This window comes from Pseudochaenichthys georgianus, chromosome 10 (genome assembly GCF_902827115.2).
Source record: "Pseudochaenichthys georgianus chromosome 10, fPseGeo1.2, whole genome shotgun sequence".
Taxonomy (NCBI): Eukaryota; Metazoa; Chordata; class Actinopteri; order Perciformes; family Channichthyidae; genus Pseudochaenichthys; species Pseudochaenichthys georgianus.
In genome coordinates this window covers 40,491,808-40,507,227 of record NC_047512.1, presented here as the reverse complement: position 1 = coordinate 40,507,227, position 15,420 = coordinate 40,491,808, and the positions used below count along the sequence as shown (strand labels likewise).

Genomic DNA, 15,420 nt, shown 5'->3' with positions numbered 1-15,420 from the left:
TAAGTTATTGGGCTTTTTTGATCAACTAAGATTTGTTAGAAAAATGTTTTCAACCTTAATGGACTGGATTTAGTCATGATAATACATTTGATTTTGAACGCTTTTTCAGGTGCTCAAAGACCCGTTACAGGGGTATCTGCACTGGATTTATTTGACAAATTAGGCCTATTGATACATTAATTCTGAGTTTCATGTGTGGGCCATATTCCATTAGCCTATACTTCTTCAATTAGCTGGGGGCCAATTCAAAAGGGTCCACGGGCCACAGTTGGCCCCACAGCCTTAGTTTGGACCCCCCTGACGTAAAGTAGTTATTATTAGGTCATCTGACTGATCTCAGGACAGCTGTTGCCTAATATGAAGAGCTGAAATGGAAGATAGGCAGCTCATTATTTTTAATCAGCTATTAATAATATTTCAGTCTTGTTACTCAGCTCTCTCTGTTCCCCCTCCGTCTATGTGCCAGATATTGTACTTTTTCCACCACTACATTTAATTACCAGCTTTAGTTACTAGTTCCTTTATAGGCCTACATGTTTAAGAATCATTGCAACCCACTGCATTAACATAAGTTAAGCTACAGCTGTATTTTAAGTATTTAAAATGGGCTCCTCCATTCCAGCAGCAACGTTAGATGCTGAACACATGAATGCAATAGATGTAGTCCGGTGATGTAATGGGGCAGGCTATATCATTCTGAGTCAAATATCTGAGCAGTATTGCTCCATTGGAGTTGAACATATAGAGCACGTGCTGAGGTTAACGCTGTTATCACATTTGACTGAACACGTGTGCGGTGACTTTGAAGTGGAACCCAGATTTAGAACCGCATTGTTGACATTTAATTAATTTCGATGTTGTTGCTTGTTTATGGTTTATAGCTGTATAGCTGTGGAACCGGATGTGACGTGGCTGCTATATGCACCAGCTGATCGCAGCAGTAAACAGTTCGGTCATTACTGTCACTTTCTGAACGAAAATCCGCAAGCACAGCAGCTACGGGTCACGCGCTACTGACAGGCCGTGGGAAAGTGCCGCGTGTGCAGCGGACACTGTTTGTTTTGTTTGACAGACTGCTCAGTGTCGAGGCCTACCTACGATGCTAAGCTAACCAGCTAGCTGTCACCATTCATGTAAACAAGTGGTGAAGGCAGTGGACGGTCAGGGTTAGCCCCTCTCAGCCGGACGGTGAGGACAGTGCGACCGGCCTACACTCCTCCATGTTGAGCTAATGTCTGTTCTGGTTGTCGGAAGCCTATGACAGTGACTTTCAGCAGCGCTCCCGGACAGCTACAAGATGTGGATAAAGCTGTTCTTCTTGCTCCTGTATTTTATGGTGTTGTTTATGCTAGCGAGGCTCTTTGAGGCAGTGGTCTGGTATGAGACTGGGATGTTCTCCACCCACCTGGTGGACCCCGTGAGCCTCAGCTACAAGAAGCTGAAGACCATCCTGGAGAGCAGGGGACTGCCTTACTCCGGCCTGGCCGAGAAGAAGGATGTCAGCGAGCTGGTAGAGAAATCAGGTAATCATACAGTCATAATGATCCTACAGTGTATACTGGCCCAACCTACACTCAACATATTTTATGTTGAGACATTTTGGAAAATGCTTTAGTAAATGATTTTACTGTAAAAATAACCTCTAAAAGGAGCACTTCTTAACAAAAACCATTCTTCTGTACTGACTTTACACATATGAGACTAAAACATTCAGAAACATGTTTCACTTTAGGATCTGCGTGTATAAGTCTAACTCTTTGTAACTCTGGTCCCACAGGAGAGCTGACGCATGGAGAGCTGTACTCAGCCATGAAGAAGGAGAAGGAGCAGACGGAGGCAGGAGACGGCAGCACCATCTTCAGTGGAGAGATGCACTTCTATGAGTTAGTGGAGGACACTAAAGATGGGATATGGCTGGTGCAGGTAATAACACTCAATAGTAGGAGATATGAATGTATTGTACGCATCTAGGTACACATATTATTATATTACTAGATGAGTGGAGATTAAATAGTCTTCAATAATGATTATGAAATATTATTTTTCCTTTAAATTGCCATCCCTGGTTTGAAGATGGGTCGGGTGTTTGCAATATCTCCACAGAGCCTTGATGCACTGTGGACATTTCACATTGTGCAGAGAGGGCAAAGTGCTGCAAAGCTCGAGAGCCACTAGCCACCTTCCTCCGGGACACCCCCCCCCCAGAGAGAATGCGCTCTGTATAATTCTGTGTTGTTACTGCTACAGGGCGAGTAGCTTAATGCGGTCACAGAGCAGCCTAAACGTCTCTGTTACTCTGTTTATTGCAGTGATATGATCATATCTTTCTCTCTCCCAGACGATGTAAGCTGATAAGAATCACATGGTAGTATCAGGAGCTCAGATCCAAGAAAGTGAACACCCTTCATTTCACTAACTGTTGTATACTCTTATACTCTATCAGACAACAGTTAAGGCAGTAATGTAATCATTTCATTCCGTGGCAAAGAATGTATGACGAACTTCAGATCCATTCATGAGTCGGGCAGAACATTTAACTGCTATGTGTCTACAGTCTACTTTCTGCACCTCGTGGTGTTAAACCACTTCTGTCATTCATGGTTGCAGGAAGTAGAACATTGTTTGGTATTAGCTGTGTGACCCTGTCCTGTCCCGTGACCCTGCAGGTCATTGCCAAGGACCGGGAGGCCCTGCTCAGTCAGTCTAACTGGGGGAAGATGGTGCAGAAAGTGTCTCAGTTTGGGATCAGAACTGGAACCTTCAACTGCTCTAATGACTACAGGTGGGATGCAGGGCCTACTTCAAACTCACATAATGACACATAATGCTCATCTGGCAGAAGCATGTGGAGCAATTGTGTTAGTAAGACAATGACATTTCTTCTTATTTGTTTGAGATGTTTTAATGTTCATCTTTCTCTACCTCTGAAGGTTTTCTTTTTGTAGAAAAACTAGCTAATGAGATATTTGAGCTATAGACAAAATTCAAATGCCACAAGTTCAGTATTAAGTAGAAGATACTATCGCCATCACTGAAAAAATAAGGCACATTTTAGTCCGACCATAAACCCTGTATGTAATTCCATTGTGGGTTGATGCCATTTGATTTTGTATTGACTATAGGTCTGCCAAACTTAGGACCTTTTCAGCTATAGGGGATGCTACGGCATCGTCGTGAATTCATCGTGGACAGCTACTCAAATATTTAAGGGCTCAGAATCAGAACCAAGTTTATTGCCAGGTACGTTAACACATGCAAGGAATTTGCTTTGGTATCTGCTGGTGCGAACATACAACTAAGATGGCGCCGTGGATGGCGGCTTAACTAGAGTTTTGAGAAACTTATATTTTACTTTTTTTACTGTAATTGGAACGTAAATAATGTATTTATTTACTCCACTCCATTTATCTGATTGCTGATTGACTCCTCCCCATATGTGTATATAAATAGAATACAAAGTAGCTGACCAAAAATAGGCCAGTTTGTAATGAATGAAGACTTAATTCCCACACTCTGTCTTTTCCTCATTCACATCTATTTCAGTGTCACAGTGTCACATACTCACACTGTAAGAGTTGTTGCATTAGAAAGACCATCCACTGTGCAACAGAAATAATAAATGAAAAAGCCCGACATTTCTTCTTTTTGTTTTGGGTCGGCAACCTGCCATGTTGTGAACCAAGTGATGAACAGGACCATTGATGGGAACCGTCCAGCAGTTGTCAGCTTCCACACGTTGTCTTCCTGTCTGTAGGAGAGTAGGTGTATGATTGTATACTGACATGGTGCCTCTCTGCTCCGTCACCAGGTCCTGTATCAAGCGTGGCTGGCAGCGCTCCACTCTCATCATGTCCGTTCCTCAGACTTCAGCATCAAAGGGTAAAGTCATGCTTAAAGAATACAATGGCCGTCGCATTGAACCTGAACACATCTTCCGCTGGATGACCTCACATGTGGCTCATCGAATCAAAACACTGCATCAGTCTGAGCAGCTGGTGGAGGAGTGGCGCTCTGACCCCGCCCACCCGGTGAAGATGTTCCTGTTCGCCTGCCTGCCCCAGCCCCCCGCCTTCTTCTCTGCGCTGTCCGTCAAGTTTACTGGAAGGATCGAGTTTGTTTTCGTGGACGTACATCACTGGGAAAACCACAGCAGCCTATCGGAGATAGATGTGACACAGAGCCCCGCCTACATTCTCAAGATGCCTGAGGGCATCTATCGCTATGGCAGCAGGTGCAGATTAAACATTTTAAATCATAATAAGTTATTGTACATAAAAAGAAATATAATTTGTTCCACTCCTCTCCATTTCTCCTTCACTCTTCCTCTTTTTGTCTTCTCCTCTCCTCCTTCACTCCTCCCCTCCTTCACTCACTCCACTCCTCCACCCCTTCTCTCCTTCACTCCTCCTCTCCTTCACTCCTCTCCTCCTTCACTCCTCCCCTCCTTCACTCACTCTACTCCTCCACCCCTTCACTCCTCCACCCCTTCACTCCTCCTCCCCTTCACTCCTCCTCTCCTTCATTCCTCTCCTTAACGTCTCCTCTACGGAGTGTGGACTGGTAGCTAGAGAGCTGACAGTTCACCTCCTGGGCCCTGCCGAGGTGCCCTTGAGCAAGGCCCCCCCCACCCCCTCCTACTCCGGCGAGCTGGCTGCCCCTTCAATCTGACACCTCCCCTATCCTGCATGTGTGTAAACACCAGAATTAAATGCATACAATTGTTCCACTCCTCTCCATTTCTCCTTCACTCTTCCTCTTTTTGTCTTCTCCCCTCCTTCATTCCTCCCCTCCTTCACTCCTCCTCTCCTCCACTTCTCCCTCCTCCTCTCCTTCACTTCTCCACTTCTCCCCTCCTTCACTTCTCCACTTCTCCTCTCCTTCACTTCTCCATTCTCCACTTCTCCCCTCCTTCACTCCTCCTCTCCTTCACTTCTCCATTCCTCCCCTCCTTCAGACCTCCTCTCCTTCACTTCTCCACTTCTCCCCTCCTTCACTCCTCCTCTCCTTAACTTCTCCCCTCCTTCACTCCTCCTCTCCTTCACTTCTCCACTTCTCCTCTCCTTCACTTCTCCATTCTCCACTTCTCCCCTCCTTCACTCCTCCTCTCCTTCACTTCTCCACTTCTCCCCTCCTTCACTCCTCCTCTCCTTCACTTCTCCACTCCTCCTCTCCTTCATTCCTCCTCTCCTTCATTCCTCTCCTTAACGTCTCCTCTACGGAGTGTGGACTGGTAGCTAGAGAGGTTCCAGTTCACCTCCTGGGCCTTGCCGAGGTTCCCTTGAGCAAGGCCCCCCACCTGCTCTGGCGAGCTAGCTGCCCTTTCACTCTGCCACCTCCCCTATCCTGCATGTGTGTAAACACCAGAATTAAAAAAAAAAGTAATTTCCCTGTTGGAGATTAATAAAGTATGTTTTTGTCTTCTTCACACCTCTTCCTTCCTTTTCTGCTCTTTGTCTCCACCTCTTCTTTACTCTTCTTCACTCTTCTTCATCTTTTCTTCAATGGTCTGGTAATAATTTTTGGAGCCAAGGCAGAACGTATAAAAGTTAGCGCTGAGCTTCAGTCTGCAATGTTCAAAAAACAACAGAAAATAAATCTAGGTGTAGTCATGGACTCTGACCTGAGTTTCAACAGTCACATTAAAACAGTTACTAAATCAGCCTACTATCACCTAAAGAACATATCTAGGATTAAAAGACTAATGTCACAGCAGGATTTGGAAAATCTTGTCCATGCTTTTATCTTCAGTAGACTGGACTACTGTAATGGTGTCTTCACAGGTCTCACTAAAACATCTATTAGGAAGCTGCAGCTGATTCAGAACGCTGCTGCTCGAGTCCTCACTAACACTAAGAAAGTGGATCAGTCCAGTTCTGAAGTCTTTACACTGGTTCCTCTCTAACACTCAGAAAGTGGATCAGTCCAGTTCTGAAGTCTTTACACTGGTTCCTCACTAACACTAAGAAAGTGGATCAGTCCAGTTCTGAAGTCTTTACACTGGTTCCTCTCTAACACTCAGAAAGTGGATCAGTCCAGTTCTGAAGTCTTTACACTGGTTCCTCTCTAACACTAAGAAAGTGGATCAGTCCAGTTCTGAAGTCTTTCCACTGGTTCCTCACTAACACTAAGAAAGTGGATCAGTCCAGTTCTGAAGTCTTTCCACTGGTTCCTCACTAACACTAAGAAAGTGGATCAGTCCAGTTCTGAAGTCTTTCCACTGGTTCCTCACCAACACTAAGAAAGTGGATCAGTCCAGTTCTGAATTCTTTCCACTGGTTCCTCACTAACACTAAGAAAGTGGATCAGTCCAGTTCTGAAGTCTTTACACTCGTTCCTCACTAACACTAAGAAAGTGGATCAGTCCAGTTCTGAAGTCTTTCCACTGGTTCTTCACTAACACTAAGAAAGTGGATCAGTCCAGTTCTGAAGTCTTTCCACTGGTTCCTCACTAACACTAAGAAAGTGGATCAGTCCAGTTCTGAAGTCTTTCCACTGGTTCCTCACTAACACTAAGAAAGTGGATCAGTCCAGTTCTGAAGTCTTTCCACTGGTTCCTCACCAACACTAAGAAAGTGGATCAGTCCAGTTCTGAATTCTTTCCACTGGTTCCTCACTAACACTAAGAAAGTGGATCAGTCCAGTTCTGAAGTCTTTACACTCGTTCCTCACTAACACTAAGAAAGTGGATCAGTCCAGTTCTGAAGTCTTTCCACTGGTTCTTCACTAACACTAAGAAAGTGGATCAGTCCAGTTCTGAAGTCTTTCCACTGGTTCCTCACCAACACTAAGAAAGTGGATCAGTCCAGTTCTGAAGTCTTTACACTGGTTCCTCACTAACACTAAGAAAGTGGATCAGTCCAGTTCTGAAGTCTTTACACTGGTTCCTCACTAACACTCAGAAAGTGGATCAGTCCATTTCTGAAGTCTTTCCACTGGTTCCTCACCAACACTAAGAAAGTGGATCAGTCCAGTTCTGAAGTCTTTACACTGGTTCCTCACTAACACTAAGAAAGTGGATCAGTCCAGTTCTGAAGTCTTTACACTGGTTCCTCACTAACACTAAGAAAGTGGATCAGTCCAGTTCTGAAGTCTTTACACTGGTTCCTCTCTAACACTAAGAAAGTGGATCAGTCCAGTTCTGAAGTCTTTACACTGGTTCCTCACTAACACTAAGAAAGTGGATCAGTCCAGTTCTGAAGTCTTTACACTGGTTCCTCACTAACACTAAGAAAGTGGATCAGTCCAGTTCTGAAGTCTTTCCACTGGTTCCTCACTAACACTAAGAAAGTGGATCAGTCCAGTTCTGAAGTCTTTCCACTGGTTCCTCACCAACACTAAGAAAGTGGATCAGTCCAGTTCTGAAGTCTTTCCACTGGTTCCTCACTAACACTAAGAAAGTGGATCAGTCCAGTTCTGAAGTCTTTCCACTGGTTCCTCACCAACACTAAGAAAGTGGATCAGTCCAGTTCTGAATTCTTTCCACTGGTTCCTCACTAACACTAAGAAAGTGGATCAGTCCAGTTCTGAAGTCTTTCCACTGGTTCCTCACTAACACTAAGAAAGTGGATCAGTCCAGTTCTGAAGTCTTTCCACTGGTTCCTCACTAACACTAAGAAAGTGGATCAGTCCAGTTATGAAGTCTTTACACTGGTTCCTCTCTAACACTAAGAAAGTGGATCAGTCCAGTTCTGAAGTCTTTACACTGGTTCCTCACTAACACTAAGAAAGTGGATCAGTCCAGTTCTGAAGTCTTTACACTGGTTCCTCTCTAACACTAAGAAAGTGGATCAGTCCAGTTCTGAAGTCTTTACACTGGTTCCTCACTAACACTAAGAAAGTGGATCAGTCCAGTTCTGAAGTCTTTACACTGGTTCATCACTAACACTAAGAGAGTGGATCAGTCCAGTTCTGAAGTCTTTCCACTGGTTCTTCACTAACACTAAGAAAGTGGATCAGTCCAGTTCTGAAGTCTTTCCACTGGTTCCTCACCAACACTAAGAAAGTGGATCAGTCCAGTTCTGAAGTCTTTACACTGGTTCCTCACTAACACTAAGAAAGTGGATCAGTCCAGTTCTGAAGTCTTTACACTGGTTCCTCACTAACACTCAGAAAGTGGATCAGTCCAGTTCTGAAGTCTTTCCACTGGTTCCTCACCAACACTAAGAAAGTGGATCAGTCCAGTTCTGAAGTCTTTACACTGGTTCCTCACTAACACTAAGAAAGTGGATCAGTCCAGTTCTGAAGTCTTTACACTGGTTCCTCACTAACACTAAGAAAGTGGATCAGTCCAGTTCTGAAGTCTTTACACTGGTTCCTCTCTAACACTAAGAAAGTGGATCAGTCCAGTTCTGAAGTCTTTACACTGGTTCCTCACTAACACTAAGAAAGTGGATCAGTCCAGTTCTGAAGTCTTTACACTGGTTCCTCACTAACACTAATAAAGTGGATCAGTCCAGTTCTGAAGTCTTTCCACTGGTTCCTCACTAACACTAAGAAAGTGGATCAGTCCAGTTCTGAAGTCTTTCCACTGGTTCTTCACCAACACTAAGAAAGTGGATCAGTCCAGTTCTGAAGTCTTTCCACTGGTTCCTCACTAACACTAAGAAAGTGGATCAGTCCAGTTCTGAAGTCTTTCCACTGGTTCCTCACCAACACTAAGAAAGTGGATCAGTCCAGTTCTGAATTCTTTCCACTGGTTCCTCACTAACACTAAGAAAGTGGATCAGTCCAGTTCTGAAGTCTTTCCACTGGTTCCTCACTAACACTAAGAAAGTGGATCAGTCCAGTTCTGAAGTCTTTCCACTGGTTCCTCACTAACACTAAGAAAGTGGATCAGTCCAGTTCTGAAGTCTTTACACTGGTTCATCACTAACACTAAGAAAGTGGATCAGTCCAGTTCTGAAGTCTTTCCACTGGTTCCTCACTAACACTAAGAAAGTGGATCAGTCCAGTTCTGGAGTCTTTCCACTGGTTCCTCACTAACACTAAGAAAGTGGATCAGTCCAGTTCTGAAGTCTTTCCACTGGTTCCTCACCAACACTAAGAAAGTGGATCAGTCCAGTTCTGAATTCTTTCCACTGGTTCCTCACTAACACTAAGAAAGTGGATCAGTCCAGTTCTGAAGTCTTTCCACTCGTTCCTCACTAACACTAAGAAAGTGGATCAGTCCAGTTCTGAAGTCTTTCCACTGGTTCTTCACTAACACTAAGAAAGTGGATCAGTCCAGTTCTGAAGTCTTTCCACTGGTTCCTCACCAACACTAAGAAAGTGGATCAGTCCAGTTCTGAAGTCTTTACACTGGTTCCTCACTAACACTAAGAAAGTGGATCAGTCCAGTTCTGAAGTCTTTACACTGGTTCCTCACTAACACTCAGAAAGTGGATCAGTCCAGTTCTGAAGTCTTTCCACTGGTTCCTCACCAACACTAAGAAAGTGGATCAGTCCAGTTCTGAAGTCTTTACACTGGTTCCTCACTAACACTAAGAAAGTGGATCAGTCCAGTTCTGAAGTCTTTACACTGGTTCCTCACTAACACTAAGAAAGTGGATCAGTCCAGTTCTGAAGTCTTTACACTGGTTCCTCTCTAACACTAAGAAAGTGGATCAGTCCAGTTCTGAAGTCTTTACACTGGTTCCTCACTAACACTAAGAAAGTGGATCAGTCCAGTTCTGAAGTCTTTACACTGGTTCCTCACTAACACTAATAAAGTGGATCAGTCCAGTTCTGAAGTCTTTCCACTGGTTCCTCACTAACACTAAGAAAGTGGATCAGTCCAGTTCTGAAGTCTTTCCACTGGTTCCTCACCAACACTAAGAAAGTGGATCAGTCCAGTTCTGAAGTCTTTCCACTGGTTCCTCACTAACACTAAGAAAGTGGATCAGTCCAGTTCTGAAGTCTTTCCACTGGTTCCTCACCAACACTAAGAAAGTGGATCAGTCCAGTTCTGAATTCTTTCCACTGGTTCCTCACTAACACTAAGAAAGTGGATCAGTCCAGTTCTGAAGTCTTTCCACTGGTTCCTCACTAACACTAAGAAAGTGGATCAGTCCAGTTCTGAAGTCTTTCCACTGGTTCCTCACTAACACTAAGAAAGTGGATCAGTCCAGTTCTGAAGTCTTTACACTGGTTCCTCACTAACACTCAGAAAGTGGATCAGTCCAGTTCTGAAGTCTTTACACTGGTTCCTCTCTAACACTAAGAAAGTGGATCAGTCCAGTTCTGAAGTCTTTACACTGGTTCCTCACTAACACTAAGAAAGTGGATCAGTCCAGTTCTGAAGTCTTTACACTGGTTCCTCTCTAACACTAAGAAAGTGGATCAGTCCAGTTCTGAAGTCTTTACACTGGTTCCTCACTAACACTAAGAAAGTGGATCAGTCCAGTTCTGAAGTCTTTACACTGGTTCATCACTAACACTAAGAAAGTGGATCAGTCCAGTTCTGAAGTCTTTCCACTGGTTCCTCACTAACACTAAGAAAGTGGATCAGTCCAGTTCTGGAGTCTTTACACTGGTTCCTCACAAACACTAAGAAAGTGGATCAGTCCAGTTCTGAAGTCTTTACACTGGTTCCTCTCTAACACTAAGAAAGTGGATCAGTCCAGTTCTGAAGTCTTTACACTGGTTCCTCTCTAACACTAAGAAAGTGGATCAGTCCAGTTCTGAAGTCTTTACACTGGTTCCTCACTAACACTAAGAAAGTGGATCAGTCCAGTTCTGAAGTCTTTCCACTGGTTCCTCACTAACACTAAGAAAGTGGATCAGTCCAGTTCTTAAGTCTTTCCCCTGCTCCTCACTAACACTAAGAAAGTGGATCAGTCCAGTTCTGAAGTCTTTACACTGGTTCCTCTCTAACACTAAGAAAGTGGATCACTCCAGTTCTGAAGTCTTTACACTGGTTCCTCACTAACACTAAGAAAGTGGATCAGTCCAGTTCTGGAGTCTTTACACTGGTTCCTCACAAACACTAAGAAAGTGGATCAGTCCAGTTCTGAAGTCTTTACACTGGTTCCTCTCTAACACTAAGAAAGTGGATCAGTCCAGTTCTGAAGTCTTTACACTGGTTCCTCTCTAACACTAAGAAAGTGGATCAGTCCAGTTCTGAAGTCTTTACACTGGTTCCTCACTAACACTAAGAAAGTGGATCAGTCCAGTTCTGAAGTCTTTACACTGGTTCCTCACTAACACTAAGAAAGTGGATCAGTCCAGTTCTGGAGTCTTTACACTGGTTCCTCTCTAACACTAAGAAAGTGGATCAGTCCAGTTCTGGAGTCTTTACACTGGTTCCTCACTAACACTAAGAAAGTGGATCAGTCCAGTTCTGGAGTCTTTACACTGGTTCCTCACTAACACTAAGAAAGTGGATCAGTCCAGTTCTGGAGTCTTTACACTGGCTTCCTGTGTGTCAAAGAATAGATTTCTAAATACTGCTGCTGGTTTATAAAGCTTTGAATGGTTTAGACCCAAAATACATGTCTGACCTCCTGCTAAATGATGAACCATCCAGAACTCTCAGGTCTTCAGGGACTGGTCAGCTTCCTGTCCCCAGAGTCAGAACTAAACATGGAGAAGCAGCGTTCAGTTATTATGCTCCAAACATCTGGAACAAACTCCCAGAAACCTGCAGGTCCGCTGCAACTCTGACTACTTTTAAATCCAGGCTGAAGACTTTTCTTTTTGCCGCTGCTTTTAATTGAACTATTCACATCTTAAACTGCACTGTAACTTTTATCCACGTATTTTTTCTTTTAATGTTTATTTTATTATCTTTGCTTTTTAATGACTGTTTTTAAATGCCATTTTCTTAATGTCTTTCATTGTTGTCACGCACTTTGAATTTCCTTGTGTTGAAAGGTGCTATATAAATCAACTTGCCTTTCCTTCTCTCCTCCCCTCCTCTCTTCAGTATCGGGGAGTTCCTGTCCCTGGCTGCTATGGATACGTTCCTGCGCGGCGTCCAGCCGGAGGTCAACGATCTGTTTGTCCTCAGTCTGGTCCTGATTAACCTGCTGGCCTGGATGGACCTCTTCATTACACAGGTCACTTGTTTGTTTACTCAAGCAACGTCTCTTTCCAAAAGACACAGATTACTAGCGTATTTATGAATACCAAAATAACTTAAGGGCGAGTGAAAAAAGCACATGTGCCTTTGGCCTTTTCTGCGTCATTCCTCTGCATTCACCTTCCCATGCTGTAGACCAGTCCCCCACTCCGGGTGCAGAGATCAGCTGCAGAGCTACAGGAGCCACTTGACCTACTTTCTATTTGACATGATCAGCTTTGAAAATATGGTGCACTTTTGCAAATGAAACTACCTAACACTAGTCAACATGTATATAGTTTATGCAGTTTTTACTGCTTTGTATTTCAATCTTCTGGATAGTTATTTCACAATGTAAGAGACACCTTAGGCAGAGTGTTGGACAGAGAGGAAAGGTCCAGTTAGTTCTGTATTTTTGTCCAGTTCACTTTTAACATGTTTTCATTTTCATGGACAGGGAGCAACCGTGAAACGATTTGTAGTTCTGATCCGAACACTTGGAACATACAACTCTATACTGCTGGGGTCCTGGCTTCCTGTTCTGGTAGGAAATCATTGATACTTCAGTTGATACATTCTGTTGCTCTGGAGACAGAGGGGCTTTAATGTGTCCATGGGCAAGATCCTTTTGTGAATGAGCACAGTGCAAGAGAAAGTACGAGAGCCCTTTGGAATGTCCTGGTGTTATGCATTCATTGGTCAATACATGATCTGATCTTCATCTTAGTCACAATTATAGACACAATCCATTTGAACTAATGGCACACAATTGATTGTTTTGTTCTTGTCTTTATTGAATAGTTTATTCAAACATTCAGTGTAGTTTGGGAAAAGTATGTGAACCCCTCGCTTCCAACAAAAGCCAATTGAGTCAGGGGTATCAGTAAAAAAAGATTGGAGCTACTTTTGACTTTTAAAAATCACTCAAAAAGCATTTGACTTTGCTATTCACCAGGTGTGTCTGTTGATATGAACCATGGCTTAGTGGATTGTCCTGATTTCAGTGGGCTCTATCTTTTCCTTTGGTCAGCGGATTATACCAGCCTCACTATTGACTGAACTTCAGTTGAATTGATCACTAATCAGTGATTGGTCCCTCCTTCAGGCTCTCCTCCAGCTGCCCTACCTGGACTCTCTGTACGGCTACAGTCTGAAGCTGCTCCGGTATGCTGACACCACCACCCTGGCCAGCCTGGTGAGAGCTGACTGGACCTTCTACTCCTCCCACCCAGCCCTCTTCCTGGCCACCTACCTGGCTCACGGCCTGCTCGTCGACTACTTTGAAAAGAAACGCCGCTGTGGCGTGAGGAGCCAAGAGGACAGCACCACAAACCTGGAGTGGCTGTCCAATCTGTGGGACTGGTACACTTCCTATCTGCTCCACCCAATCGCAGCGCTGCAGCAGGTCCCATCTGACTACTCGGACTGGGAGGTCGACCCCAACTTTTTATTAGAGCGTTTGGCTTTCCCTGACCTCTGGCTGCGCCCATTAGTAAACATGGAGTATATTGACACCCTGCCAACCTGGAGGTTCAGAGCTGCTGGTCCGGACAGCGGAGAGGGGGGGGGTGTAAAGCTGGATGAAGAGACGGATAGTTCACATTCAGACACGGAGAGCGTGAAGCAGTTGGATGCAGTTCCCATCAGATCTCCAAACAAGAAACACGAGAGCTCATTGAGCAGTCAGGACAGCGGTACACGTGTGTGTGTGCACACAAACACAGGCCCCAGCAGTAGCTGTGAGTGTGCTGCTGCATCACCACTCTGCTGTCGTCATGGGAACAGAAGCTCACCATTAGCCGACAGGACGGTGGAGGACGGCCACCTGGCATCCGAAGACATCTCCAACTATCAGCACTGTGATTGGTCGGTGTGGCCCCGTGACGTCCTGCAGTGTCTGGAGTGTGTGGTGTGTCTGGAGAACTTTGCGAGTGAGGAGCTGCTCATGGCCCTGCCCTGCGGCCACGTGTTCCACCAGCACTGCATCGTGGTGTGGCTGGCCTCCGGCAGACACTGCTGCCCGGTGTGTCGCTGGCCCAGCTACAAGAAGAAGCTGCAGGGGGCTGCAATCAGAAGCTCCACGGGAAACCCCCTGCAGGACTGATGCATGCGTCTTACTTCGTTAGGGCTGCGTGTCGATGTTAAATTGATCAGCCTAGATATTGTCTTACATTTTGGCTATGGTAATATCTTATATCGTAATATATAAATGTGTGTTCCTAGTTTTGAAGGCTCTATTGCAGGGGAAGGATGTCATTCTATGAACCAAAAAGAGATTTCAGCCGTTTACTTTACCCACTTAATCATTATAACCTCATTATTTATCAAAAATGCCATTGTGTAAATCATTTGTGAAGCCCCCATTAGTCAACAGTAAAATTGATCGATTTTGAAATATTTGGTGAAAAATAAGGTGACATTTGTTTTTCTTCATGTGTCCTCTCTCCTCTCATTGTTCATTGGCTCAGAGCTCGCTGAGACTGTGTCTGATATTAGAACAGGTTGCTTTTGGTAACGTTGGGACTGGGAAGGCTTACTTAGATATTTTTGAACTGGACCTTTTCTTCACATGTCATAAGGACTAATATTTTTGAAATCGGTTCAGTATCGAGAGGGAGTGCCTGCAGTCGCTAAACGAACTCCAATGAATCGCTTAGGGCTTTTCCGCGACCTCAATTTACGTCCAAGAATGCTTGCTCCTGCCACGGAAAGGCCTGATCGTAATATAAAAGCCTGACTACATCATGAACAGGACCCTCTAGAACAGGGGTGTCAAACTCAATTTCATCGCGGGCCACATCGGCATTATGGTTGCACTCAAAGGGCCGGTTGTAACTTTAAGACTATATAAAAATACATATATAAATATATCATATATATAAAATAATGTATTATATTACATCATTGCCTCTGCATTGGATTATCATCGGATAGGGTAATAACTTCATAATTAACTACGTCTGAAAGCAGAAGTCTAGGGCAAATAATTGCAAGTCTTTTCAGTGCGTATGTCCCAAAATGATTTAAAAAGAAAAGCCACATTCTGGAGAAAAAATAAATAGAAATGACATTTTGAAATAAAAATCTAATTCTGAGAAAAAGGAATTCTATGAAAAAATGCATATTTTGAAGAAAAAAAGGCAAATTCTGAGAAAAGTCAGATTTGAGATGCATTGTGGGACATGTAGTTTATGGGCAACGTGCTTCTGTAACCGTATAATAAACATATTATATTCTTTGCAAGCTCTTGTGGCCAAGTTGTGGGGCCACATAAAATGAAGTCGCGGGCCGAATGTGGCCCCCGGGCCTTGAGTTTGACACCCCTGCTCTAGAAGCTACGGGAGAAGTCTTTTTCTGACTCTTGTGTTGCCTTTGCATTATGG

The 15,420-nt window shown here is 44.1% G+C and overlaps 1 protein-coding gene across 1 annotated transcript; it reads left to right on the top strand.

Moving 5' to 3' along the window:
• The first annotated feature begins 648 nt into the window (after nt 1-648).
• rnf103 (ring finger protein 103) lies at nt 649-14,466 on the top strand. The gene is made up of 7 exons (XM_034092959.2): nt 649-1,523; nt 1,778-1,923; nt 2,667-2,782; nt 3,809-4,231; nt 11,903-12,035; nt 12,495-12,581; nt 13,143-14,466. The coding sequence occupies exons 1-7, from the start codon at nt 1,298-1,300 to the stop codon at nt 14,139-14,141; spliced, it is 2,130 nt and encodes a 709-aa protein (XP_033948850.1). The 5' UTR covers nt 649-1,297; the 3' UTR covers nt 14,142-14,466.
• Nucleotides 14,467-15,420: the final 954 nt, after the last annotated feature.

Excerpts from the sequence above, each read along its gene's own strand:
- rnf103 (XM_034092959.2), top strand. The coding sequence starts at position 1,298 with ATGTGGATAAAGCTGTTCTTCTTGCTCCTGTATTTTATGGTGTTGTTT. Across the intron at positions 1,924-2,666 it reads ATGGGATATGGCTGGTGCAG|GTCATTGCCAAGGACCGGGA; the intron begins GTAATAACACTC and ends GTGACCCTGCAG. Across the intron at positions 2,783-3,808 it reads AACTGCTCTAATGACTACAG|GTCCTGTATCAAGCGTGGCT; the intron begins GTGGGATGCAGG and ends CTCCGTCACCAG.